This window comes from Monodon monoceros, unplaced genomic scaffold, assembly GCF_005190385.1.
Source record: "Monodon monoceros isolate NGI ecotype Baffin Bay Population unplaced genomic scaffold, NGI_Narwhal_1 Super_Scaffold_3, whole genome shotgun sequence".
NCBI classification, from domain to species: Eukaryota; Metazoa; Chordata; class Mammalia; order Artiodactyla; family Monodontidae; genus Monodon; species Monodon monoceros.
The window spans coordinates 1,278,424-1,305,399 of record NW_021703780.1 but is presented as its reverse complement, the minus strand read 5'-3'; the positions used below and the strand labels follow the sequence as shown (position 1 = coordinate 1,305,399).

General features: G+C 44.9%; 1 protein-coding gene across 5 annotated transcripts in view; it reads left to right on the top strand.

The window, feature by feature from the left end:
• Nucleotides 1-26,976, top strand: part of EXOC2 (exocyst complex component 2) — a 155,960-nt gene that overhangs the window by 114,808 nt on the left and 14,176 nt on the right. For 4 of the 5 annotated variants that reach the window (XM_029244250.1, XM_029244252.1, XM_029244251.1 and 1 more), the window contains one exon: nt 6,522-6,663. In XM_029244250.1, the coding sequence (XP_029100083.1) occupies nt 6,522-6,663 (142 nt within the window). Of the gene's footprint in view, nt 1-6,521; nt 6,664-14,316; nt 15,756-26,976 lie in introns of those variants that run through there. The other variant, XM_029244253.1, reaches the window with a different exon arrangement.

The following is a 26,976-nucleotide window of genomic DNA, read 5'->3' as shown; positions in this document are numbered from 1 at the left end:
TCTAGTTAAAACTTTGTTTTTTAATACAACTTTTAAAAGTCAAACTCCATTTACAGTTATTACAAAATATTGGCTCTATTCCCCATGTTGTACAGTATTATACTTGAGGCTATCTTACACCCAGTAGTTTGTACCTCCCCTCCACCACTGGTAACCACTAGTTTGTTCTCTATATCTTGGAGTCTGTTTCTTTTTTGCTTCAGTCACTAGTTTGTTGTCTTTTTTTAGATTCCACATATAAGTGATATCATCTGATATTTGTCTGACTTATTTCACTAAGCATAATGCCCTCCAGGTCCATCTGTGTTGCTGCAAATGGCAGAATTTCATTCTTTTTATGGCTGAGTAGTATTCCATTGTATACAGAGACCACATCTTTCTCCATTCACCTTTCAGTGGGCACTTGGATGCTTTCAAGTCTTGGCCGTTATACGTAGTGCTGCTGTTTTTTCACATAGATGTTGTTTCAGAGATGAGAGAGAAGCTAAAAGTCTGTTTGGAAAGTTGGGGATGTGCAGGGCATAAGTGAGTAAAACCATTGATTCACCACTTGGGCGCAGGATGTGGGTCCCGAAGTCAAAACCTTGAACCCTGGCAGATAAAATTCAACCACTGGAGTTGTCTTTCACCCCACTCCTCTTCCCATTTCTGTCCTCATGCGGGCGCTCTGGGCCCTCCTCAGTCTCTTCTCATCTACTCCCTCCGCCCCTTTGTCAGTGGTGCCCGTGATCTTTAACCTGCAGGCCGTTCCTAGGCTTCGGATCTGTTTCCTACGAGACGTCTTCGCTGGAAGTTCCCCTGGGATATCAGGTCATTGTGTCCAAACCAAAATGGCCCTCCTCCTTCATGCCAGCCCCTTTCTGTGCGTCCTTGTCTCAGGCGGCCAGCTGGGCCCTGGGGGTGTTCTGGCCTCCATCTCTCGTGAGGGCTGATGAGCGTCCTCTGAACCTGTCTCTACCTGGTTGGCTCTTCCTGCTCAGGCCCGGCCCTTCATCAGCCGACCACTGTGCTTTCGCAGGAGCCTCGCTCCCTGACGCTCTGTGCCCTAAGTCCCTTCGCTCTGCACCATCCTTCAACTCCCGTCTCAGATGCAGGTGTCTCGTCCCACAGAGAGCCTCCTGTGGCATGGCCCTGTCCTGTTCCCCCAAAGCGTGCACGGGCGAGGCCCTCTGCTCTTCTTGTGGTGCTTCCTTCAGATGCTGGAGTCGCATTTGACACCTCACATTGTGACTACTTTAATGTTGGTTTGCTTCTTTACTCGACTAAGTTCTTTTCAAATATTTCTGTATGAAATGTTTTATCCCTACAGAGGAATAGCTCTTGTGTAGATGTGAATTAGAAGAAATTGCAGCTGAAGAAATGCAGTGTTGTGATCAGGACCCTCGGTGCACATTTGCATCACCTCCCTCCCCTTGTAGAGTCACTTCTGCATTTTGTGGTTCCTGATTAACACGTTGTTTACTGTTACCTGTTTCTGAGTTTTAAATAGCATCAGTGGGATCACAGGCGTGCATTTTTCTGTGACTCCTCTTTCTACTCAGTACTGTTTTTGAGGTTTATCCATGTTGCTGCATGTAGGTTATGCTAATTTGTAAAATAAGTTAGAGTGTCTCCTTTTTTCTTCTTCTGAGAGTTTATATAGAGTTGGAATTACAGTATTCGTTATCTGAATACTTAGAAGAATTCTGGTAAAACTTTCTGGGGCTGTATTTTCTTTGTGAGACAGTTTTTAATGACTGGTTCATTTTCTTTAATGGTTAAAGAACCATTCAGGCTTTCCGTTTCCTCTTGTTAATTTGGGTCATCTGTGTTTTTCTTGGACTTTGTCCATTTTGCCTAAATTTTCAAATGTATTGGCATAAAATCGTTTTATAATAGTTCCATATTCTTGCAATCTCAACTGCATCTACAGTTATGACCCCCTTTTATACTTAATGTTGCATGCTTAATATTTTAGTCTTTTTTTCGATCAGCTTTGCCAGAACCTTTTCAAGAGCCAACCTCTGTCTTCACTGATCTCTCTTCGCATCCTTGTTTTCTGAGGCAGTAACTTGGGTGCTGAGCTTAATTGTTTTGTCTACACAGCTCACTGATTCCAAACCTTTCTCCTTTTTCATATGAACATTTAAGGCTATGAATTTCCCTCTCTCTAGTGGTGTGCCGCATGCTAACACATGGTGTTCTGATTGTTCAGTTTGTATTTTCCAATTTTAATTGTGTGTTTTCCTTTGACACATCAGTATGTAGAGGTGTGATTTTAAATTTCCAAGTTGAGGGAGCAGCTAGTTTCCATATTGGGAGTTCGTTTTTTCTTTGTTAGAGATTTCTGACTTAAGTGTTCTGATGTCAGAATATCATGTTTTTAACTTTGTGGAAACTTGCTTTGCAGATATACATGGTGAGCTTTCTTAAATACTCTACCTTGCTTGAAAAGATTGTCCTTCAGTTTTGAATACCAGGTTCCGTTTGCGTCTGTTAGACCCAAAGTGTGAATTGTTCATATCTGTTCCTTTTGTTTGTTTGTGTGGTCTTTAATCTGTCCATTACTGAGAAAGACGTAGTACAGTCTCTCTTTGGCTACTTTTACTTTTTAGATATTTTCTTCACCTCTAGCATTCTGTAGTTCAACTATGATGTGTCTCTTGGTATGATTTTTTTTTTTTTTTTGCCTTTTTGCCTTTTTGCCTTTTTGCCTTTTTGCCTTGACTCTGATTGATACTTTTAAGCAGTCCTGGAAAATTCTCAGCCATTACCTCGTCAAAAATTCTCCCCCTGGGCTTCCCTGGTGGCGCAGTGGTTGAGAGTCCGCCTGCCGATGCAGGGGACATGGGTTCGTGCCCCGGTCCGGGAAGATCCCACGTGGCGTGGAGTGGCTGGGCTGAGCCTGCACGTCTGGAGCCTGTGCTCCGCAATGGGAGAGACCACAACAGTCAGAGGCCTGCAAAAAAAAAAAAAAATTCTCCCCTGTTCACTCTTTTCTCCCTTCAAGAATTCCTGTTGGATCATATCAGACCTTATATTCTCCATGTCTCTTACCTTCTTCTTTCATGTTTTTTCCCTCATCTTTAAATACTCTGTAATGGTTAGGAATATTTCTTCAGATCTCTCTTCTCATCCACTGCTGCTTCTGTTATGTCTAATCTTGCTGAAATTTGCTGTCTGTTGACATTTTATTAAAGTTGTTTTTCATTCCCAGAAACTATTTTTGGTTTTTGTTACTAAGTCAGGGAAAACTATTAACTTACTCTGGAATAGTACACTTTGAAACATTATACCAGTGTAGGAGATGGTGGCGGTAAAGTGCTTTCCAGTGGCCCTCAGATGGTTCTGCGTAGGTGGCCAAGTCAGCTGCAGGCTATAGTCAAGTAAATGGAGAGGGATTTTTGCAGTCAGGTGAAGCCTGATTAATGGGATGTGAGCTGGTTGACTTGATTATAAAAAATTCACAGAAAACGAACAGTTGGGGAATATATAGATCATAATCAGTCACAGGTTAGAACCACGGCAGAAGGAAGATGAGGGGAAGTGGCTCCCGACAGCAAGTCCTAGGTGGTCCTTCTGTGTCAGAGTGACAGGATGTCCTGCTTTATCACAGCTTGCTCTTTTGTTTTAATAGTGCCACCTCTACTAGGGATTAAAGGTTTATTTTTTAAAATTAACTATTTACTTGGCATTTATTTGGTCCACATTTGACAAGTTATGGTTCAGTAACATGAAGGAATGTCAGTTCACTGTCCAGCCATCTGTTTGTAAAGAATTAAAAATATATTAATTTGACTGAAACTAGTAATCCAGATTCAGTTGCATAGAGATTCTGATTATAGTTTGATGAGTTTATTTCTGTAGAGCTGGCTCAGTTAAATGCACTCTTTCTGTCATCTTTGAAATGAAAATAACAGGGCTTTTTTCCTGCTGTTTTTTTCTTTCTCAGAAACTTATTTTTTTTAGAAGTATTCCTTCCAAAAAGTTTTTAAAATAGTAAACCAGAAAATTTAAGTTGGAAACATTAAATCACAACAATGAGATGATTTTACATTTCGTTAACTATTTTGAGTGAGCTACAGACCCTTGTGTAGACACCAGGGAAGCAGGGCATCCGCCATCTGCGTTTTGTTCCTGGACGTGCCCCCCGTGACCACGTGTGACATCGGAGCACCTTGACCTGCACGTTGCTGCCAAAGAGAGAGCTGGTAGATCATCACAAGCCTCTAAAATGCTGCCTCCTAACACGCTCTGTATTTCTCCATGTTATTACTGGTTGTTGAACTACAGTTGACCTTGAACTACTTATGCACTGGGGTTAGGGTGCTGACCCTCCACCCAGTCGTGTAACTTAGAGTCAGCCCTCTGTATCCACCCTCCCCGTCTGCGGGTTCGTACAGTACGGTAGTATTTACTACCGAGAAAAATCCACATATCCGTGGACCTGCACAGCTCAAACCTGTGTGAGAACACCTATTTCTAATTACATAACTGTTGAATTAGCACCCTTTTTTCCCCTTTTCCATTAGAGACGGCTGGCCTGGAAGCCGTCCGGCCCCACCTTCCCTGAGAAGCTTTTCAGCCCCTTAGCAGTGCCCTGGTCACTCTTGCTCCCTCTGCTTCCTTATCAGCCACATTCCGTGAACATTGTCTTTTGTATGTTTTCTTGTCTGTCTGCCCTACTGGACTGTGGTTTCCTTCCTAACAGAGTTTTTTTTCATGTAACTTTCATCCATCACTCTCAGGTGGTGGGTTCGTGATAGACAGACCCCATCCTTGCATAATAGGGTCAGGTGAACTCAGCTGACATCTGTGCTTCTCAGGTGGTATGAACAGGGCATTTGAAAAATGATAATCATAGCTGCTAGCATTTATTATGTATCTTAGATGTGCTACACAAGGCTCATAAATTATCATTTCTAATCCTCACAAAAAAATTTATGAGGTGAGTATCGTTGATTCTCATTGTTTCATTTGTCTGGTACCTATCTGTGCATACATTCATTTTCAACCTTTTTTCTTAAATTGAGATATACCTTATATACAGTAAAACATATAAATCTTAAGTGTATTAGATTGGTGACTTTTTGCACAGTACCCACCACCCAGATCAAAATATAAAATGTTCTCCTTGTGCCAAGTCCCATGCAGTGGGACACCTGCATGGCACCCCTCTCACCACTGTCTGACTTCTGTCTGCACAGGTTAGTTCCACCTTTTCTTGAACTTCATGTAAAGTGGAGCCATACAATTTGTAGTCTCCTGTGTCTGGCTGCTTTTGCTCAGACCTAATCATTTCTGAGATTCAGCCAAATTGCGTGTCTATTACTGATCTATTTTATTGCAGAGTTTAGGTAACATATTTTGCTTACTCATTCTTGGTAATGGGCTTTGGGTTGTTTCCAGTTTTAGGTCTTTATGAATAAAGTTGCTGTGGGCACTGCTGTAAAAGTCTTTCTGTGGACATTTGTACTCTCTTATCTTACATATATACCTAGAAGTGGAATTGCTGGTCATGGAATAAGTTGATAGAACCTCTGAGTATTCCCAAGTGGGGATATCCTTTACACTCAGCCAGCAACGTGTGAGTGTCCGGGTGCCCCACTTGCTCACTACCACTTCACATTCTGTTTTACTTTAGCCCGTCTCCTGGCTTTTGTTGGCGTTCCCTGATAAACAGTGATGTTAAGCATCTTTCTTATGCATTTAGCTGTTCATATTCAGGTACCGTCTTTAGAAGTGACTGTTCATTTCATTTGTTCATTTTTTAATTGGGTTGTTTACCTTTCTATTAGTGATGTTAGAAATCTGTGTATATCTTTGTCAGATATATATTCTTTGAGTAGAAATTTTAAATTTTGATGAGGTTTATCTACTTTTAAAAATGTTTAGTGTCTTTCATATCCTGTCAAAATCTTTACCTGCTCCAGTGTCCTGAATTTCTTTTTCCCAGAGGCTTTGTAGTTTTAACTGTTATCTTCAGGGAGATGATCTGTCTCTTACTGAGTATTACATTGTGTTCATTATTACTATAATTATACGTATACTATGATAGCTTTATAGTATGCATTGAAAGGACAGTTGTGCTCTTTTTTCCTGGTATCTTTTCATGCTGTATTGTATGGTCTACAACCTCTAGTACAGTCTAGTGCCAGCCCCGACCCTGCACTCCCCAGATTCTCACTCCTCCCATGTTGAGGGCTCGGCCCACCCCCTCTGCAAGTCCTTGGCCCCTGGGTGCTGGTGAGACCAGGCATGGACGCACGGGGCTGACACTGACCCGCTCTTCCATCAAGAACTAGTTCATGTGGGCTGACCTTGTGAAGACGGCCCCTGGTCTATACAGAGGACTAATTCTTATCTTGTTACACAGCTGCACTAGAGTGGTCTTTATTACTGAAAGTAAAATAAAAATCTTGCCTTTTTGTAAGAAGTTGGTAAAAACTGTTAAAATCTACTGAAGTATTTATTTACATTGTTTTACTTTGTTCTTCACCCTCAAGCAGACAGCTCATAATTACTCTTCTTTGTGTTTATAGGTTAGCGTGGCCTCACTGAAAGAGTTGGACCAAAGACTCTTTGAAAACTACATTGAATTGAAGGCAGACCCCATCGTTGGCTCCTTAGAACCTGGAATTTACGCAGGCTACTTCGACTGGAAGGACTGCCTGCCCCCGACAGGTGGGTGGTTTGAAGTTACTGAAGTCTCCAGATGCATCCAGAGGGGTAAATATGGATTTCCTTTTCTCAGTACAGGCTGAAGATGCTTTTCTGTTTATTCCCTTTTTTTTTTCATGTTTACTGAGGGGTTGATTTAAATTTTTATTAGCTTACCCACTTTTTGGTAGCTTGGGGTTATTAGTACTTAAAATGGTTAAAGATATTCTTAAATTCCAGAGAATAATTAATTACACCTCATAATGTGTGATCATCTCAGTAACGTACACTTGCTTCCTATGATATTTCTTTACTGCATAGAAATAATAGACTGTGAGTGACAGTTTTATGCAATGACCTTGCAACCTTCATCAAAAAATTTACTTAAGCCGTTTGGTCACTTCTATGGAAGACCCAATTACTGATGCCAAAAAGGTGAAAGATACAAGGAAAACGTATGGGAGTAAGATTATTATAATAATTTAGCAAAGAACATTAAACTGGAGAAGGATGACTGACAGTTCCAGTATTATCGTTTTGACATCAAATGAAAGTCACTTAAATCACTTCATAATATATATTTTAGAACTAACTATTGCTTGTTGAATGAAATAAACTTTTTGATTGATCAAATAGTTGTTTCTTTGTATGAAGTACTGTAGAATACATAAAGCCAAGCAACCTACTAACATCGTTATGTCGATGTAGCGTGATGTGGAAATGGTTCTGTTCATATTAGACCATCGGTTCTTTGAGGCGAGTGTGGCTGTACCAGTGACCTGCTTGCAGGTTGTTACCTTCGTTCTTTCAACGAATTGTTGTGATCACCTGTCATTTCTGTTGTGTGATGCTTTTATTAGATGGTGATAACATTGTTTACTCTTTAATGCCTTTGGTTTTTATTGTTATTTTTCATATTAAGGGTAACGATACAGTGATGCCAAAATTCTAAGCTAAGAGCCAGAATCATTAAATCAGTAATATTTTATGTGACTGCAGGTATTTAATTCCTGAAATCACCATCATTATAGACATATGAGCCTTCTGCTTACAGCTGACCATAATTGATCTTTTTCCTGTAATGCCAGGACTCTTGTGTACCCATGTTTTTCTGTGTCCAAACTGGAGTACAGTTCACATCCCAAATATATCCTTTTACAGTTTAAGTCAGAGCCTGTCAGTAACTTGCTTAAAATTTTTGCGGCATCTTCCTGCTCACTCGCGGTAAAATCCACAGAGCAGGCAGCACTGAGTCCGGCACCCGCCCCCTGCGGCCCCTCCGGCCGCCTCCAGCACACTGGGCCTCTTGTGGCCCAGACTTCCCACATCCTCCCCCAGGTCCTTCCCTTTGCTTAGACGGTAATCCTCCCTCATGCGTACTTTTGTCCTCAGGCCTCTACTTAAATATCAGGACACCAGCCGTCCACCCTGCAGAGGTGACACGGCCAGTGGAGAGTAGGCATGGCGTTTTAGATTAAACCTGTGGGAATTACGTGTATTTTATGTGTAAGATAATTATCTACAAGGGAGAAGGCTGTACATGTGGTTCCAGCACCTGCCTTTATGTTGGTTGAGCTTCTTAAAGCCAAATCCGTGAGGTTGTGGGTAGTGGTCAGTTATCCAAGGTGGGTGATGAAATGCACCTTCTGTGTAAGCTGGGTTCCTGACTCCATGTGAACAGACCTCTGGAACTTTTGAACTCAATAGCCTCTGGAACTTTTGATCTACCATCCTTTTCAAAACTCTTGGGCTAGATGACTGGGAGTTTCAGTATCTTTGGACTTTAGGAAGGTAACAGTGCACATACCACATATTATGTTATATCCCCGGTAGAGATCCCTGCAGAGAAATAGGTGAATATTAGATTAGGAGTGATAACAAGATCCTTATCAGTTCAGGTGAGACATGCCACCACAAAAGTTTATCACGAATTTGCAAATTCACAAACAGAGGCTCTTGCCTCCCGGGTTCTATGTCTCCCTTGTCTAGACTCCAGCATGGTGCGTGGCGCCTGCTCGTGAAGATTTGTTCAGTAACTGGGGTCCCCTTGCAGCTCCCACGGAGCCATGCCCGTGTCCTTGCTGCCCCCCCCCCCCGCCTCACTCCCGGCGGGTCCGCGCCTGCTCCACTCGGGGCCCCCTCCCACTCAAGTGCTTTCCCAGGTAGTTCCCCTGTGTGAGCAAGGTTGTTTTCGGGTCCTTTTAATCTCTGTTGTAACTCTTCAGTACATGAACGTAATAGATGTATTTCTGTATCTGTTTTTTATTTCCCTGTTTTGGAGAAATTTTTAAACAAAGATGTGAGGAGATTCCTTTCACATTCCCAGACTTCTCATCATTTAAGTTTTTTATAGAGCAGTGACTGAAAGGTTCAGAATTCCAAGGGTCAGATCGCAGAATGTTTTTCAATAAAATCTCTCCATTTTCTCCTCAAGGGAACAATACCCAGTAATCAGCTGTGCTCTGTGCTTGGCCCCTAGCCTCTGCAGACCAGCCTGGCTGTTGCTTCCCCTTGGGGGCCTCTCTCCTTCCCCCGAGACGTGTATGAATTACCTCACATGGGCCCTGCTGCACCAAGCTCTTGTGCAGTTAACCAATCCCCAGTTCACAAATGAAGGAGTCGTTATACAGCAGGCCCTGCACACGTGCACACACGTGTGCACACACTTGCACATTCGTATGTACATATGCACACACATGCACATCCTAAATGTTTTAACTCCTTGCAAACAGTTTCAGTCATTTGCGTGCCTATAACACCTGTGCCTCGCCTATGATTATCACTTAATACTTACTACCATCTTCTAAATGTCAACTATCCTAAGACACAAATTACTTACGACCTCCTGAGGGTCGGGGAGGGGTGGCTAGGACATCAGGCACTGAACCCTAAGCTCTGGTCCCCCTAACTGTACTCACAGCCCCGTCACACTCCTCTTTACAGCCCAGCTTCAGAAAGTCGGCTGGGTGGTTCCTCAGAGATTCCATGTGAGGCCCCGTGTCCTCTCGTGTCCTCCCAACATCTCCGGCACCCCTGCGACTCCACCTCTGTGCCATGACTGGGTCCGTGGACATGCTCGCTCTTGTGCTCCGTGACCGGAGTGCTCCCGGGCTGCTCCCTCTCCCTGGGAGAGATGGCCCTCCTGCGGGCCCTGCGGTCCCACTGCTGGTGGCCGGCCCTCAGTCTCCTTCCCCTGCCTAGCCTTGCACCCTGGCATCCCTGGGACGCTGGCTTCCTCTGGGCTTGCTAGTCTTTCCTCGGACTCTGCCCTTCCCACGCCTCCTCCGGGGGCTTCCCTGCCCCCCCGCTCCCCGGCCTGCTCTTGAGTCCTGCACGTGGGCAGTCACTGTGCCCCCGGCTCCTGTGCTGCGAGCTGAGGGTGGGAGTTCACAGGTTACAGCCTCAGTGACGTGCAGGTCATGCCTCAGTTTATCTTCTGAGTACTTGCTCTGTGGTTCACAGTGATTTTTCTCAGTTGTTTTTCCGATAGGAAAGTAAATCGTGATGTTCTCGTTTCCATTAATCTTCTTGTTCACTTTTTAATAAATACAACACGGTGGGTGTTCATATTTGTTTAACCGAAGTGAGCGTGTTAGCACTTGCTTCCTGTGGAAGCTTTGTGCATCCCTAGATCTTGAGCAATTGCATTTGAATTAAAACATGCATGTCAGGGATACCTGACACATGAGCAGTTCTGTGCAGCATCGCTGTGCTCTTCAGGGACAGTTGAGGTGTGTCTGGCTCAATCCTTGTGAGGACGAGGGTGTGGGAAGGGCAGTGCCAGGTTCTTAGGGTCTTGGGTCCCACTGCCTCCAGGTGGGTGACTGACTCAGACTGTCCAGATCCTGCCTTGAAGGGACCTGGGGTCCTTTCTCTGCCACTTCCCATCTTCCCAGCCCTCGCGTGAGTGACGATGGATACAAAATGATGTCATCATTATCGGGGCCACTTTTTATACAAAATTAAGCTTCTGCTGGCCTTGTGGCATTGAGGCCTGTGGCTCTGTCTTTCAGATAAACTTCCAGAGCAGACGCATACACCACTGCTTTGTCAGCCATTCATTTACCATTTCTCTGGTTCCGAAGCCTCTTAGAAATTGTTGGTTTTGGTTTCACTTTTATAAACTGTATTTAGTTCTGTTCTTGGTGTAGCTTTGACTTCGTGATCCCCAACTGAACTTCAGTCTCGCATAGTCATATAGTGATTTTTAGTTTCTTTAAAGATGACTGAAGTTTTGAGACCTCGTGTAGGGTGAACAGCCAAAATAGTTTGACTTCAGTCTTCCAAAATAATTTCAATTAACAACTTTAGTATTATCTTTAGAATTTTCATCTCCAAAATTTCATCCAAAACTGAATTTTACAAATCATGTAGGTAACCGATTGTTTATTGCAGTAGTTAGCAATAAATTTAGTTTCTGATACTGTTTGTGGTGATTTTTAAAAGAAATTCAGTTGATTAATTTCACGATTCAAGAAGAGATATTCGTTAAAGCTTTTTATTTATTTATTTTTTTTAGCGGTACGCGGGCCTCTCACCGCTGTGGCCTCTCCCGTTGCGGAGCACAGGCTCCGGATGCGCAGGCTCAGCGGCCATGGCTCACGGGCCCAGCTGCTCCGTGGCATGTGGGATCTTCCCGGACCGGGGCACGAACCCATGTCCCCTGCATCGGCAGGCGGACTCCCAACCACTGCGCCACCAGGGAAGCCCCATAGCTATGCTTTTTTTTAACCTGACAGTTGGATATTTAAATTCTCACCTCTTTATTTGTATATGTGTCAGGAAAGATTATTCTGGTTAGTTCTGAGTCACTTAACTGACTGTGTCGTTATTCTTACCTGCAGTTATTAAGAGCTCTGAGTATTTGCATTTGATAGGTTTTAGCTAAATTGAGAATGGTCTTAGTCTTCATTTATGAATACACATGGAAGTTCATATCTTTAAAACATATTGAATAAGAAAAATAATCTTTCTTAAAATTTTCTCTTAAATATTGGTGTTCTGTCTAAAAGGCATTCAAGTTTACATATATTCCTAAAGATACTTAATAAATGAATTTAAAATTAACCATTTTTATAAAGGTAAAGTACTTAACTGATTTTTAACTCAAAAGGCCTTTTTATTAATTGTAGTCATTGACATTATCGGGAGGAGGGAAGACATTTATGTCATCGGTGATGTGAGTGAGTGGAGTGCCGGATGTTAGCGTGGTCAGCCGACTACTTGTGTGGGATGCATGGAACCCGGAGCAGAATGATTTCCACATCAGTCATATGTCAGATCCAGTATTTGGAATACTGAGACTACTCAAAGTCTGTAAGAAAATATTCCTCTCATGGACAGATAGAGAATTTGCTTTTCATTCACAAATTCAGCCAGTATTATCAAGTCTGTTAACATCCGAGGCACTCTACACATTTCCCGAGTTGTTCCTGCTTCCAAGGTTAGAAGGTGGTAGAGAAGCTGAGGGTGGTGCTGCGTGTGAGGTGAGATGGTGGCTCTGACCCGGGGGAGTTGGGATGCACCCGTGTCCCCCCTCAAGTCATGTGGCCTGCTCCCAGTGGCACCAAGGAGAGCAGGGCGGGACTCAGGAGGGACCAGCGCTGCTCCCCGCCCTGTGGGGGAGCCCTGGCACCAGCACCCCCAGGGCAGCTCCCGAGACCACGTCATAACCTTGGCGTCTGTACCGGTGGTGCGTGCTTCTGTGTTTGTTATGGGGCGGTTGGCGGTATGTGTGAGGGCAGGTGTTTTGGTGAAAAAGATCACACAGCATGAGGTGGCAAAAAAACTAAAATAGATCCGTTGTTCTCTTGTGATTTTTATATCCATTTATTTTTTTAAATTATATCATCTTGGAGCCCTTGAGGTATTTTTTTTATCCTTTAAAGTTAAAATCCAGTGCATTATTGGGGGAGGAGGGAATGTGAAAAATAGCTTCTGTGCTGTTCATTGACCGTCTAATCATCTCATTTTTTTAAAGTTATCATCGTTTCTGCAGTTACCTAAAGAAAATATATTTCCACTGCCATGCGAAGAGTATCTTGATTGGTTATTGTATGTTTTCTTCCCCCAACACTTTTCTCCTAATACTCTTGTGATTTTAATTGGATCCTTGTATTTCAGTGAGCTAATTGCACTTACCTCTAACTAATCGCACTTAGTTAGCATGAAGAACTCTGAGGTAGTGGCCAGGCTGCCTGCCATTTATCTCATCAAATCAGCACCTCCATTTAAACATTCATCTCAATAGTTGTTAAACTGTAACCACGCGTAGGGAAAATCTTTTTCTGAAAGTTCTCGGGGAGTTTACTAAATGCTGGAACAGGGCTGTTGCGATCCTGCTTTCTGGATCCTCCTGATAGATGAGTCATCGTGTCCAGTGTCAGGGAGGAGGGGAAAGAAGGGACTCTGGCCCCATCGCTACCTCCGCCTGCACAGAGGGAAAGAAAGAAAAACACCGTCTGAATCTTGGGGCCTGGGGAATCCCGATGAATAACAGTCTTCTTCTCTGTCCAAATTTCGAACCGACTGAAGAATAAGACGCAAGAGCCAGTAGGTGAGAAGGCCGGTGCCGGAGGGTCAGAGTGAGAGCCCAGACCCCTCGCCCAGCCCCTCCGAGAAGTAGCCCTTCTGCCTGCTCGCCACCTCCCACAGGCAGGGGTAGCAAAGAAGCAGGGGACAAACCCCCATGCACTGCTGACCCTGCCAGAGGTGGACGAAGGCTGTCCCTCCCTCTGGGAAGCCCCACTCAAACCAGAAGGGCAGGGAGACGCCGTTCTCCTTTAAAGCACCAGACGTGAACTTCCAGCAAGAGGTGGCTGGCTCTGGGTGTGCGGACAAGAGGTAGGAGCTGATTTCAGCAAACAAAAAACTTGTTTTGTCCCATTAGTAAACAAGGAAGCAGAATTACTTCAGAATCTAAATATTAATTCCTATTGCAAATAAAATACCGCAGCCAGCAGTTCAAGGGTCAGTTACAGAGACGGTCTGTAGAAAAGGAGGGGACTCAAAGACGTCTTTCCCTCTGCAGCCCACAGCCTGCCTCTGGTTTCGGGAGGGGGCGGGGCAGCCCTCAGGCCCTCACTCCCTCCCATGCTCCCCTTCAGCCCCACCCCACTGTCTCCAGGCCCCCAGGCCACCCCTCCTCCATGCCTGCAGCCCTTGGTGGTACCCAGCACAGGGAGATCCTTCCCTGACAGACTTGGTCCATCAGTTGGTTGGTGAATGAGAAACACCTCGGCAGAAATTACTCAAGCAAGTAAAATACTAATTTACAGTTTAGTTTTTACCCTGGTAGGTATTTTCAACAGAATGTCGCATTGAATTGTCTCTTAATTCAGCTAATGTTAAAGAAGAGAACTTTGGTTGAGTACATAAGAAAACGGTTACCAAAAATAACGTGTGGACTACCCATTCAGAAATAATTAGAATATTGTAAAATTTTATATCTATGTGTAAAATGAAAAAATCCTAACACCAAAGGTCTCTGAATGTCATTTCACCTTTCCAGAATTATTCTGAAGACTGAGGCTTGCAGAATTCTGAGGGCGCCTTTACGAGCATCACATTCTTGGTGCTGTTTGTTGGACACTCTAGAAATCTCTTCTCTTCTCGAATGTGGAACACAGGTGGTAACACCCAGTGACACGGCTGTCCTCTCGTGCCTGTCTTCCACAGGTTTCCTGCGCCCTGGTCATGGGGTACTTTGGCAAACTATCGCATCTGCTTCTGATCGAAACAGATGCCGGTCGCCTGAACTCCACCTTTGAAGAGAGACATCCAAGTCAGTAGTCTTTCCCGGTACTGAACTTCTCAGAAGGAGTAGTTTTATCAATTCCTTGGACTGTTTTTCTTAATTTCATTTAAAACATACTGTCAGGTAGATATTAATAAACTTATATTTCATCTATTTATGAGAGAAAAGCAATGTTACATTTTTCAAAGGAGGATGGTCCTAGTCAGTCATCTTTTTTTAAACACACTTTCATCATTTAACTTCACTTTTTTTCCCAGCCATTTTCTCCTTTTTTATAAGCAGTTTCATGCATCAGTGTCAGTGCTGTGAAACCGTTTATACAATGCTTCGGACATTTGGTTACAGTTTGTCTGCCAAGCATTTTTCAGTAAAGCTAAATGTTGGCTCTGATGGTATTCAGTGTGAAATGTATTCACCTTGAGAGGACCTGTGGCCCTACATACTTTCTTCATTGCATGTTTTATCTGTTGAAGTATTTATTTTATTGTGTCTGAAACTGATAGCTGTTTGGCACCAGGGTAAACTAACGTGCTGTTTTGCAAAGGCCATTGTTTAAACTTATTTTGGACATTCCTAGACATTTATCACAATAGAGCAGGGAAGCGCAGCTCCTGACCTCGTGGCAGCTTCAGCAGGGCCAGTCTTCTGCCCCCTCCTCCAGATGAAGGGTCATTTCATCTACACACAGATCAGATAAGGACTGATTTCTTTAAAAACATAACCTCAGTACCATTATCAGATCTGGAAACAAATAATAATTCATTAATTTTAGCAAATATCCAGTCAGTGTCCAGAATTCTCAGAAGAGCTTTATTTTAGATCGTTTGCTTGGATCAGGATTCTGTCAAGGTCTGTGTGTTGCTTTTACTTGCTGTGTCTCTTAAGTTTTTTTCTTTTTTCTTTCTCTAGGGCCCCCTCTTCAGCTTATTTGTTGACTAAATCAGGTGGTTCTTATAGATATTCTCACTTTCTGGATTTTTCTTATTGTTTCCTCATGGTGTCATTTCACATGTTCCTCTGTCCCTTGTGTTTCCTATGAACTTGTGGTTAATAAAGAAGCTTTATCAGTTTCAGGTTCAATTTTGTTTTAATTTGCTTTCTGCCACCAGCAGGTCCATCACGTTTGATTGTCTCCATGTTTGTGATATTAAGATTGAAAACTGGATTCAAGTGTTACCAGCTTGCTCCACCCTTTAAAATTTTGTCATAAACTTGTCATCTAATGGTTTTAGCGCCATGGGTAATTGTTGCCATGATCTGTTGTTTCCTTAGAGATTGCAAACTAATGATTGGTAGCTGGAGCACGAAATTAAAAAGTAAAAAATTTCATCAACTATTTAGTTACTTTGAAGTACAGTTCATGTAGGAAAAGCAGGATAAATGTTTGATTTTTCTCTTTATTTAGAGTTTTCAGAGTAAGTTGGTTCCCTTGTGTTTTTTTTTTATTAAAGGTGATGAACAAGGTGTTTTTTTAATTATCTTCATTAATTCATACCTTGAGCATATTTCATGAGTTTCAATTCATTGTCATAGTCACTGTTTTTTAATAATCAAGCTGTTCCCTCTCTGGCTGGGAATGCCCCCCACCATGGGCCCCGGGTCTTCCCTGCTTTCTGTGGTCCAGTTGTCCCACCCAGTGTGTGCCTTCTCCTCCCAGATGTGGAACCAGCCATTGGATGGGAATGAAATGATATGAAATATGGAAAAACTTCCTCTCTCTTAACTTTCTTCTGCTCTTTCCACACTATGTCTCTGTCCTTCCTAGGGGCCCCCTGGCTTTTTTGTCATCCCTCTCACTCTCGTTAAGTCGCACCCAAAAGTCCGTTGCTTGTCCATGATTAGACAAGCACCACATTACCTGGTGGTCCTGTGTCCTGGTGGCCCTGTGTCCTGGTGGCCCTGTGTCCCAGTGGTGCCGCCGCTTCCCTTCAGGTCGCACCAGCTGGCCTGTTGCTTAACATCATGTTCCTGCCCATCGGCTCGTGGCGGGCTGTGTCCCCTCTGGCTAGTGAGGCCTTAGGAAGGCTGCGTGGATGTTCTGTAATTACGAGTATATGTCCTATGGACAGTGTTAGGGATTTTTTTTCCTCACTTCACCTGATTTTGTCTAATTATGACCTAAGAGTCTTCTTCTAAAACTCGTTTACACACTTCACAACTGTGTGTGCTGTGGGAAACAGCAAAGTAATGGATACTCATATGTATCCTACCATTTTGGCATTGCTTTCTTCATCCCAGCTATTTTATTCCCTGTGACCTTGGCTACCTTTGAGGTTAATGCTCACTCTGAACTTACAAGTGTTTGTCTTCAGACAGTTCTGTGTGAGGAGTTTTAAAGGGCGCTGGAGGGTCTGCCTTTGTTCTGGTCTCCGACTCGGGGCACGACCTGAGAGCCAGTGGAGGCCCGGTGCCCTGGCACAGTGAGCTGACAGCTGTGCCGGCCCCTCCGTTTGGCCACAGCCCAGCCAGCAAGCACACCGGCCCCACGCTGGGGACACTGACAGCTCGACCGACAGGGCATTGGGCCGTCATTTTTGTGAGTTTAGCCTAGATGTTGTAGCTACGTTAGTCTCCACCCTGATTCCTCCTCAGAACCAAAGCCATGGCTCATATTCCCCTAGTTCTAGTACAGAAGATGGCTGCAGAACACTGATTAACTTGAATGCCTCTGCTCTCGGCCTTAGCTGCGGGTTTTAGTGTTTGGATAGATGGGGTGCATTGGTAGCATAGTGAGCAGACAACTCCAAATTGTTGCTTTAACCTGAAAATGGTGGCAAGTGTTCACTTTCCCAGTTACTTAAAACATTATTTATCACAATAGAAAGCTGAGGTTCATATGATTCCAAATGTTGTATTTCGACTTCTTAACAAAAAAGTGCTTTGATATATTAGTGGTTAACAGAATCTAAGGAAGGGATTCCTCCGCCAGACAGACCCTTATGGCCTGGCCCAGGCCCTGTGTGCCGGGGAGCGTCACGGCCTGACCGTACCGCGCACCCAGAACCTGCCAGGCTTGCTCTCGTCCAAGAGAGGAGGATGCACACCTTTTGGGCTCCGTGAGAAAACTAAACCATAGAGCAGCCTCGGGACGCTTCACTTCCTCTAGCCTGTCCAGCCGGGGCTAGAAATGACGTCCCTGTCTGTGTCTCTCCCAACACCAGGCAAAAACGTCCGTAACCATCTTCCCTTGATAACAAGCAGCAAAGGCCAACCACTCCTAACCACTTGGAGTGCAGCTTAACAACAGCCACTTTGATGGCTGTTATTCTGCACATTCCGGTGCGAAACTTGTGAGTGTGTGTTTTTAAAACAATAATGTCTCAAATGTTTCCTGGGAGTCCACAGTAGAAAGGAGACCCACAGGCCTGGAGGGGCTCAGAGACCTGCTTCCCTCCCCTGAAGCCGAGGACGCTTGGTTGACAAAACTGGGACTTGTCTCTCTGTCTCGTTTATCAGTGAGGGGATTAATCGGGCAAACCCCCCATCTCTCCACCGTGTAAACAGGCCAATGGTGGGACGGTTTGAGGCTAGGTGTTAGGTGACGGGAGGAAGACATCAGCAAAGCAGTTCCTGTCCCTAGGAGCAAATGAAAGGTGATGCGAATAAAATCTTCACGTTGTGCAGGAAGTTTACTTGGGATGTGAGTTTTCTTTTGGATCAGTTTACTTCAATTTTCTGTTAATATCTCATACTAATAATCAAACTGTTTGAGTGACAACCAAGGTAGATTCATGAACATGACATATTTGAAAACGCGTTTTTCATTTTTGCAGTTGCTGTCATTTCTGATTGCAGATGGTGTGATGGCCTCTGATTACAGTAGTAAGGACTTCAGGATGACACGTGGAACGCGTGTCGGTCTGAGCAGGTCTGTGTACTGAAGGAGTGTGATGATAGGCCTTACGAAATCACAAAGACACCTTCAGAGGCTTCAGATGTGACGGAAGTCAAAGGAGTGAACACGCCTGCGCTGCACGCTCGGGTTGTATTAATGAAGGAGAAATTGGTGTACATTCTTGGACTTTTCTCTCTTTTTTTCCTTTGTGCTGTGGCTTTTTCATCTTATGCTAAGGAAAATAGGCGTGGAAACCCTTTCTTTAAACTAGAGCACGTGCTGCTTTGGGATACGTGGGCCACCGTCCAGCAAGACAGCACGTAAACTGCTGTGGACGGCGGGGTGTGTGGCGGCGCTCAGGGCCCTGCTCTCCTCTCCGCACGAGAAGACTGGCGGGAAGACTGGCGGAGCCGCGGGGGCAACCAGGCCCCTTGGCAGGGACCCAGCCCCACCCCAGGGCGCTGTGGTGGGTGTTTCTGCAGACAGCAGCCTCCACTGCAGCTCTGCCTGAGGTAGCCAAAGGCTGGAAGCGGCTCCAGAGCCCGCCCGCCGGCCCGCCAGCCAGTGGGGTGGGTGCATGAGCGTGATGTCCTCGTCCAGTCAAGGTCTGTGTGGCAGGGAGACCCTCCCACACAAAACCAGGCCGTAACCTTGAGGGGAGCCGCAAACTGTGCTCCTCCTGTGGAAGTTCATCCCTCTGCCTGTGTGAAAGCCAGCACCTTGCCCAGGGGAGGTGGAGGTCAGGTAGTGGCGAGCTGCCGGGTATGGGCGCGACAGGGGCGGGGCGCAGGAGGGCCTGCTGCATCTCCCTCGGGATGCTGGTTACCTGTGTGTGCGGGGCACGCGCAGCATCACATCGTACACAGGAGTTACATGCTTCCCTACGTGTGAGTTCTACTTACTTTGAAAAGAGAGAACTCCCGTTGGCAGACTTAAAAACCTCGACAGCAGAACGTCATGATTAGCAAGTATGGCCACTTGACACCTCTTCCAAACTCACATCTTTGTGCGGCGCTTTGTACTTTCTCAGCTCTGAAAGCCAGCTCAGACTCAGACCTTTAACTCGTTGATTTCAATTCAGAAATGCTTTTTGTGTGGTCAAATGTAAAGCTTAAAAAAATTGACTGTGATGCACTGTTCATCAGAGTCCCCTTTTCCTCACCAGGAGGGGTGGTCCTGCACGGCCCGCGGAGGACAGGCATGCCCTGTGGAGCCCGGGGCCCGAGGGCCGCGTGGTTTCTGCTCTCTCTGCCCTGTGCTGAGGGGGGCCTCTGAGAGCTGAGACACCTGAGTGACCCACCTCCCCACAACCCCATTGGCCTAAGACAGTATTTTCCCTATTGGGCAGATTTTTTAAACTTGGAGAGTAAGAAAAGTCTGTGGCTTGTTCAGAGCAGTACAGCTGTGTCTTCAGCCCAGTTCTGTCTCCAGAGTCTAACTTTGTCTTCTGACTGGAGAGGTGCGGGGGGTGAGGAAATGGGTCAGACCAGAGGGGCAACAGTACCGTGTAACTTTGTATGTCCTACCGTTTGTAAATAGTTAGATTAGAAAGCGCTTTCCGCCTTCCTCTGTCTGAGGTGCGTCTTCCTCTCTCCCAAGCACGGCCCACCCACCCCAGCCTCCCAGGCTCCCCGGCTGCAGAGACCGGCAGAGGCTGGCAGGAGGCCGGGGCATGTCCGGCCTGCCTTTCCCTGGACCAGCAGTGGCTGATTCGGGATCATCTCAAAGCATGGCAGACTTGTGAGATTTATAGTCATGAATGATAAAGATACTGGGAAGAATAAAGGGTTGCATTCATTTTAGGATAAGGAATCTGCACAAACCTGTTACCGGGCCCTAAGCAACGAATTCAGTAGAGTGATAACAGCAGCTTTGGCAGTGAAGATGGAAGAGCAGCTAAGTAATTGTCAGTAAAATTTTCAAGAGAAAAAATTATGTGGATCTGAGATGTTGGAGTGAAGATTTTGCTCTGGGGTCAGAGAAGCAACATCCTGTCAATGAAGGGAGCCGCCTGTGGCTTTGCAGGCATCCCTGCGGGAGTCTGGGAGCCGGGCTCGCCCAGGGGTGGAAGCTGACGTCTCCTGACCTCTCCGGCCTCCCGGAGCAGGTGCAGACCAGGCCTGTGGGTCCCTCCCTCACAATTAGGCTTCTCCAAATGCTGACTTAAAAGACCCATTATTGTGTAAATGAAGACTAAAATCCAAGTTAACTCTTGGCTTTCATGTTTTTTTCTGCCTTCCACTTTATTCCAACTCCACTGTTTTTGACTCCAAGGTCTTTTCTTTGGTTCAATGGCAGAAACTTACCCTAATTGGATTTCACTTCTCACACTGTGGGTGGAGCCCTGTACTGAGACCAGGACTCGGTGCTCTGCTCCACCTTGATGGCTCCAGCGTCAGAGGCGGGGCCGCTCGGGCCGAGCCACCTGCAGTGGCCACGCGCGTGTGCATCCACGGCCACGGGCTAAGTAGTGGGGCCGCAGTCCTGAACCAAGCTGTCGGGCTCCAGAGCCACGTTCTTCGGCCTGGCTTCTCTCATAAGCATTTATTAAGTTTGATTCCACTGAAGTCATTCTTGGGGGAAAAAAAATACTCCTAGAGATTTTGAAATTTGAAGCTATCAGTACCACAGACCTTTATGAAGTATTATATACAACTGTAACACCTCACAGTGTGAAACACATTTGCATACGTAGAATGAGTTCTACTTTCTTGTCACTTTCACTTTTCTAACTGAAGTTGCCTTCTAATGAAAACAATTTTTCTCTGCCAAAAGAAGAAATTGAAACAAAGGAATTTGATTTATGTTAAATCAAATTTTTATACCTTTAAGTCTAAAATTCAGTGTATCAGTGTTGAAACTGATATTTCATGCTAAATGTATAAAGTGTTCTGTAATATTTTAGGTTAGTATAATTCATAGACTACATAATTCATGTAGTTTTACACATCAGACTTTAACTTTGAAGTGGGAGAGGTTGTGATTCCCTTACCCATATTGGACTCTTCAAAGCTCCTTGTCTCTGAAATTTATGAAGGCTAAACTCTTACGAGTATAAATCCTTTCTTACAAATGGAAAAAATAAGCTATGAAATAATTTTACTGTTATTTTCACTGCTGGTGATATTTTGTTTTGTCTTCATAGGGAAAAGTTTTCTTATTCATATTTAAAAGCTAGGAGATAATTAAAGCAAAAAAATGAAAGGATTCTGAGAAAGAAAACAGAAAACTGTACAGGCCATGTCATTCGTTCATATACTACACGTGAAGGGTGTCCTTTCCACCCCAGGTATTCATTTAAAAATCCTCTACATTTCAGAAGACATTTATCAATTTAGAAAAGGTCATTAATTTAAGAAAGCGCGAACTAAAACATAAAGACTTGGACCTAAAAGCCCGTTCTCTGTTCCAACAAAAGCTGATTTTGTTGCAGAATGTTCAGGCCTTTTTAATCTGTCCAACAGTATTGATACCGTTCTGGTTGCCTTTTTTTTTAATAGGCAGTAATTTCAATAATGTATTTTCACACTGTAATTGAATAGATATTTACTTGAAAAAAAAAAATACCCCAAAGTTCTTTCATGTAGTGTTTCAGTTTGACCAAAAAAATAGTACACTGTGGGATATTTATAGTATTTTGCAATCTATTTTTATCTGTAGACTAGGACTGGTAGCTGATTTAGGGCATAAGGGTTAAAAACAGGAAATGTGGTTTATAAAGTAGGTAGTATCTCCAGAGTTTCCAGAGTTAGATTGCTTTTATTACTGACTATCGTGTTTCAAAACAACATGAGGCAGGGCACCTAGAGACCAGTCTGTGTTTGGAGGATGTGACAGGAAATGCTTCAGAGGAAAGCTTGTGTTCCTGGTACAGGTCAGGGGGGTACCGGTGTTTTCTGTACATGCACTGTCTTTCTGTCCAGCTCTTTCTCAGATACTCTTTATACAGTCAGATTGAGTATAAGTCTTGTGCAACACAGTAAATTTCCTTTGACCTTTGCATTTCGCTTGAATTTTTCTTCTAGTGTTTTAATGGAAAGTTTTGTCATCATCAGAGTTGAGGAGCATGTATTATGGTTATTATTAATTATAGTAATTAGAGAATCCAAGTTAAGAAAGTAAAAAGGCATGAAGACGCAGGAGTTTAATCTTGAATAGCCTTTTCAATGACAGGTTGACAGAACCAGTCAAAACCCAAAACCTTTGACTCAGCAGTTCCACTTCTACAAGGTGTCTTAAGTCAGTTATTCTACGAGAATACAAGGTCTGATATGGTTGTGTCGTTATTTATGACGGTCAATACTGAAAGGCAACAGGACTGTCGAGTAGTAGGAGAGTAAGTTATGAATAAATAAAGTGAAAAATAAAACAAATAAATCAGATAAATAAGAAGATAAATACCTTATGGCAGATCTGTGCTGTAGAATACCAGGCAGCCATTGAAAACTGTAAGGTCAGTGTGTGCACACTGGCATGGAAGAGTGTGTATGGTACATCATGGAAGGAAGCAAGTAAGTTTCAAGAAAAGAATGTGTACGGTAATCTCATTTTTTAGGGAAAAAATTTATATTCGTTGGAAAACATCTGGAAGAATACACACCAAACTAGGGAGAAGGATAAAGGGAAAGCTTATTGGACTTGTATTTGTTATTAGGAAACTTACGCTTCTGTATCTTAATTCCTTACAATGAGCAATTAATTTTTTCAAATTAAATTAAGAATGTAGGCTTGATCAATTCAAAATTGTTCACTGTTCTGTTCTTTAATGTGGCCATTCTCTAGAGAGGTCTGCCTAGTGGTTTGCCAAACTTATAAGAAGACTCAAATCTGCCTGTGTATCACTTTTTAATTGAATGAGCATTTTCCCATACTTCAAGGAAAACCTGAAGTTTCAGTGAATTAACTGGTTTTCCAGCCAGGGTTTAAATCCACGTCATTCCGTGCCCCCCTGTGCATCACCTGTTACAGGCTGTAGCTGGGACTGGCACATAGGAGCGCTGCTTCCTTTCCACCTGTCGGGGAGCATTTCTCCACAAACAGTGCTGAGGGTTCTCATCAGACAGAAGCCCTCTGTTCTACTGCTGCCAAACAGTTTTGTTTCAGGCACTTGCTTTCTGGGGGCTATTTCAGAGATGAAGTGAGGCTCTCTCCTGTGGAAGGTGGCCACGTTTTCCAATCTGGGTGTGTCCCCAGTGGTGTGTAAGCCCTGTGAGGAGGGGGCCTTTGTGTTTTGTGGGTTTGTTCTTGAGGTCACTCCATGTCCCCAGCACATGGAATAGAGTCTGGCATGTAATATTAATAGGCACTCAATAAAAATTTTACTAGTTATTCCAAAATTAAGTGTCCTCTCTATTTGATTAAAACAAGTAACTGACAAATAGAGTTTTATGAAAAACAAGACCATTGCTGGCAAAGATGTTCTGAGGTCCAGGCCCCCTTACGAGAAGCCCACCCTGCGAGGGGCCCAGAGGCTCTTGCCCAGAAGGTCTGGGCTCTGCCTTCTCCGTGGAGAATTCCCACCTGGGCCACTGGGTGAACTGCTCAGTGACGGCCTGGACTGATGCTACGTGGTTAGGGGCACTTTTTGGTCAAATATCATGACACATTCTAATTTCACGTTCAGAGCGTCAAGGAGATAATATTGTAAATACTTAGAAGCTGCTCTCATTCTGTGTCTAAATAACATGGGAAGCTGTGCGGGAGGAACCTTTCTACAAACACTTAACTACTGCATCACAGTAAAGTAGCTCTTGTCCGTTTGCTTTATTCTTCCTGTGCACATGCTCACGTTGCCAGCTAGTCCCGTCAAGTCAGCATTTATGACCCGCTGCTGTTGAAGCCGAAGCTGAAGCCAGCACATTTGCCGAGTGTTCATACGTTCTAATAAGCCAAGCGTCTTCCTAGGTATCTGGCACAGTGAGCGTTTAGTAAGTGTTGAGTGTTGTATTATTTGGAGCAAGCTTTTTGCTTTAGGATGCAGCTAGAAAAATCGTATTTTAAAAACAAATGTATTTAGCCTCAGCAATATTCTGTCCTGCTATACCTTCTTTATTTAAGTTGTATTTTTCAAATGGATCCTGAAAAATTGTTTCAGAAAGACTGTCTTTGTTTTCTTCAAGGCGAGACCAGATGCATTGTCCAGATTCTGCACCGTGTGTTTCAGAAAGAGAAATCAGTGTATATTTTCTAGTGGTCATGGCTTCTAGCTGACTTTTTGTTTATGTCTTAAGAAATGGTACCTGAAATAGGCAGCCTTCTCTGGAGTCCTGACCCCAGGGTGCGTGCGTGCGTGCTCTTCAGTGGGGAGGGAGGGTCTCGCCTGTTTGGCTCACGGGGGTGCACCCCACTGGCCGTGCCCAGCAGATGTTTGAAGGAGAAGGGAATAAACACACATCACATTTTCATCACAGATTTGTTAGCAAAGCAGATGTTGTCATTTCTACCTTGTGCAAAGTAGGCAGTTGTCTAGAGAGTGAACTGACTTTTATCTTACGGCCGCATCATTTGTATGTAGGTGAGCCAGAACTTAGACCCCGAGTCTTCTGACTTTACACTGAGTGTCCCTTCTGTCACCTTGATGAACTTGAAAGTCGTCATTAACCATTAATGTTCATAATAGTAAAAGCATACAGATAAATGCAGTGGGGAGAGAGCATGTATCACTGAAGTTCACTAAGGATGGTCCCTTCGTCAGTGTCGTGGAGCCTTTGAAAACTGTAACCAAAATCCTCTCCTGATCCCACTCCGGGCGCCTGACCACAGCCCCTGCGGACGCATCCCCAGCTTCCCCGGCTGCCCCCTGAGGCCTCAGCCATGCGGATGACAAAACGTGCCTGCAGCTCTTCTTGGAGCTTCCCCCAAGCGGGGGTGCCCTCTGGTGCCTCCACTGTGCCAGGCCTCTTGTGCTGCAGGTTTGAAAGAGCCTACATCCTCCTACAGTTGGATTTGGAGTAACATTTCAAAGCAGGAAACTCAACAGGCAGTTAAACCCAAGGAGCAAATCCGCATTCAGGCTTTAGAAACACACCCGAAAGTGTCAGTGTGGTCCCTGCGAGGTTCAGAGCAGGGCCTGGGAAGCAGGGCCACGAGCAGGGTGACTTGGCCTTGTGTCTCTCCTTAGAGGGAGGAATTGAGATTCCAACCTCAGAAGACCTCAGTGGTCTCATCTGTTGCATGCTTGTGACCTTCAGACCTCAGTCCCCGGACACGAGGCGTCTAGGCCCCAGCCCAGGGCCCCTGATGGCCTCCACCTCGCCACCCCCGCACACCACCCCTCACCTTTCAGGAACGTCACAGAACAGGGACAGCAAGGAAATGGTTCACGGGTTAGCGTCTGTCGGAGAACAGCGATCGTTTCTACAGCACACAACCCTTCCATGTGGACACCTGGCATTACTTCTCCCTGCCCCTTGGACACAAATATGAGCACCCAGCACCTTGGGGTGAAACTCGGAAACTAGCACTTTGGGGATTTACGCACATTCTGCCTGGAGGACCCAGTGCCCAAGCACCTCCGACGTGTGCCTGGCATGTAGTCGAACCAGCAGATTCACGCTGGGTGAATGAATCCATTCCCTTAGCGCTAACCAGTTTCAGCACAACGATTAGCTGTTTGGAGGGAGGCTGTCAATGATTGATTTTTGTGTTTTTAAGTTTTTATTGTTACCACACCAGCACGTGTGTTGCTCCGGAGTTTGTGATCATGTCTCGCGAGCTCCCTGGGGCCGCCTGCTCTTTCAGATCTGCCGCTGCCCCCTGCCCCCTCCTCATGGGACTGTGGGCCCCCTGCCCCCCCTCCTGATGTGACGTGTGATGGTTCAGGAGCAGCTGTATGTCCTCTCATCCCAGGACCACAGCTTTTCCCTTCTCTGTTTCCAACATTACCCCCTCTTTTCTTTTCCTAATATTTATTTAGTTGCACCAGGTCTTAGTTGCGGCAGGCGGGCTCCTTAGTTGTGGCTTGCAGGTTCCTTAGTTGTGGCATGCATGTGGGATCTAGTTCCCTGACCAGGGATCGAACGCGGGACCCCTGCATTGGGAGCACAGAGTCTTAACCACTGCACCACCAGGGAAGTCCCTCCAGTGTTACTCCTTGAAAGAGTTGTTTGGGAGGAGGGTAATTATTTTATTCTTTCTATTCATCAAAGGAAAGTCTCCAGGAAAGATAAAGTGTTCTTACTTGTGCAAGGCTGAGGCGCTATGCTCCTCCCAGCGTGTTACCCTGTAGCCACATAAAACGGGAAGCTCGATTGCTTTTTCAAATTTTCTATCAACGCAAACATGGTCCTGACTCTTAGAAGCACCTGCACTCTTATTCTTACCTCCACAGCTGTGTGTTTGGGGTTGGATTAGTGAGTTAGATTTACCTCTTCCTGGGGGGGCTTAATGGCTGCGCCTAGACCCGTGCTCTTGCCAGGAGCCGCCTTCTCTGGGGCAGCGTGGGCATCGAGCCCAGGGCGAGCGGTCGCCCACACGTGACCTCAGCTTGCTTCGTCCTAAGTTCGATTTTCTGCTTCTCAGGCAGCTCTCTGGCCCCACTCGTCTCTGTTCCCTTGAAGAACCTGAGGAGCTCACAGCTGCCCTCATGTTCCAGGCACGTGGCTGGGCCCAACTCCTGGTGCTGGTCCCAGCAACACTGACAGGACCCCGGTTTCATGGAGACAGAGGCCGTGGGAGCCCCTCCTCTGGCTCAGACCCTCACTGGCCCAGTGTCGGGCCGAACTTCTAGTAACTGCGTTTTCTCTCT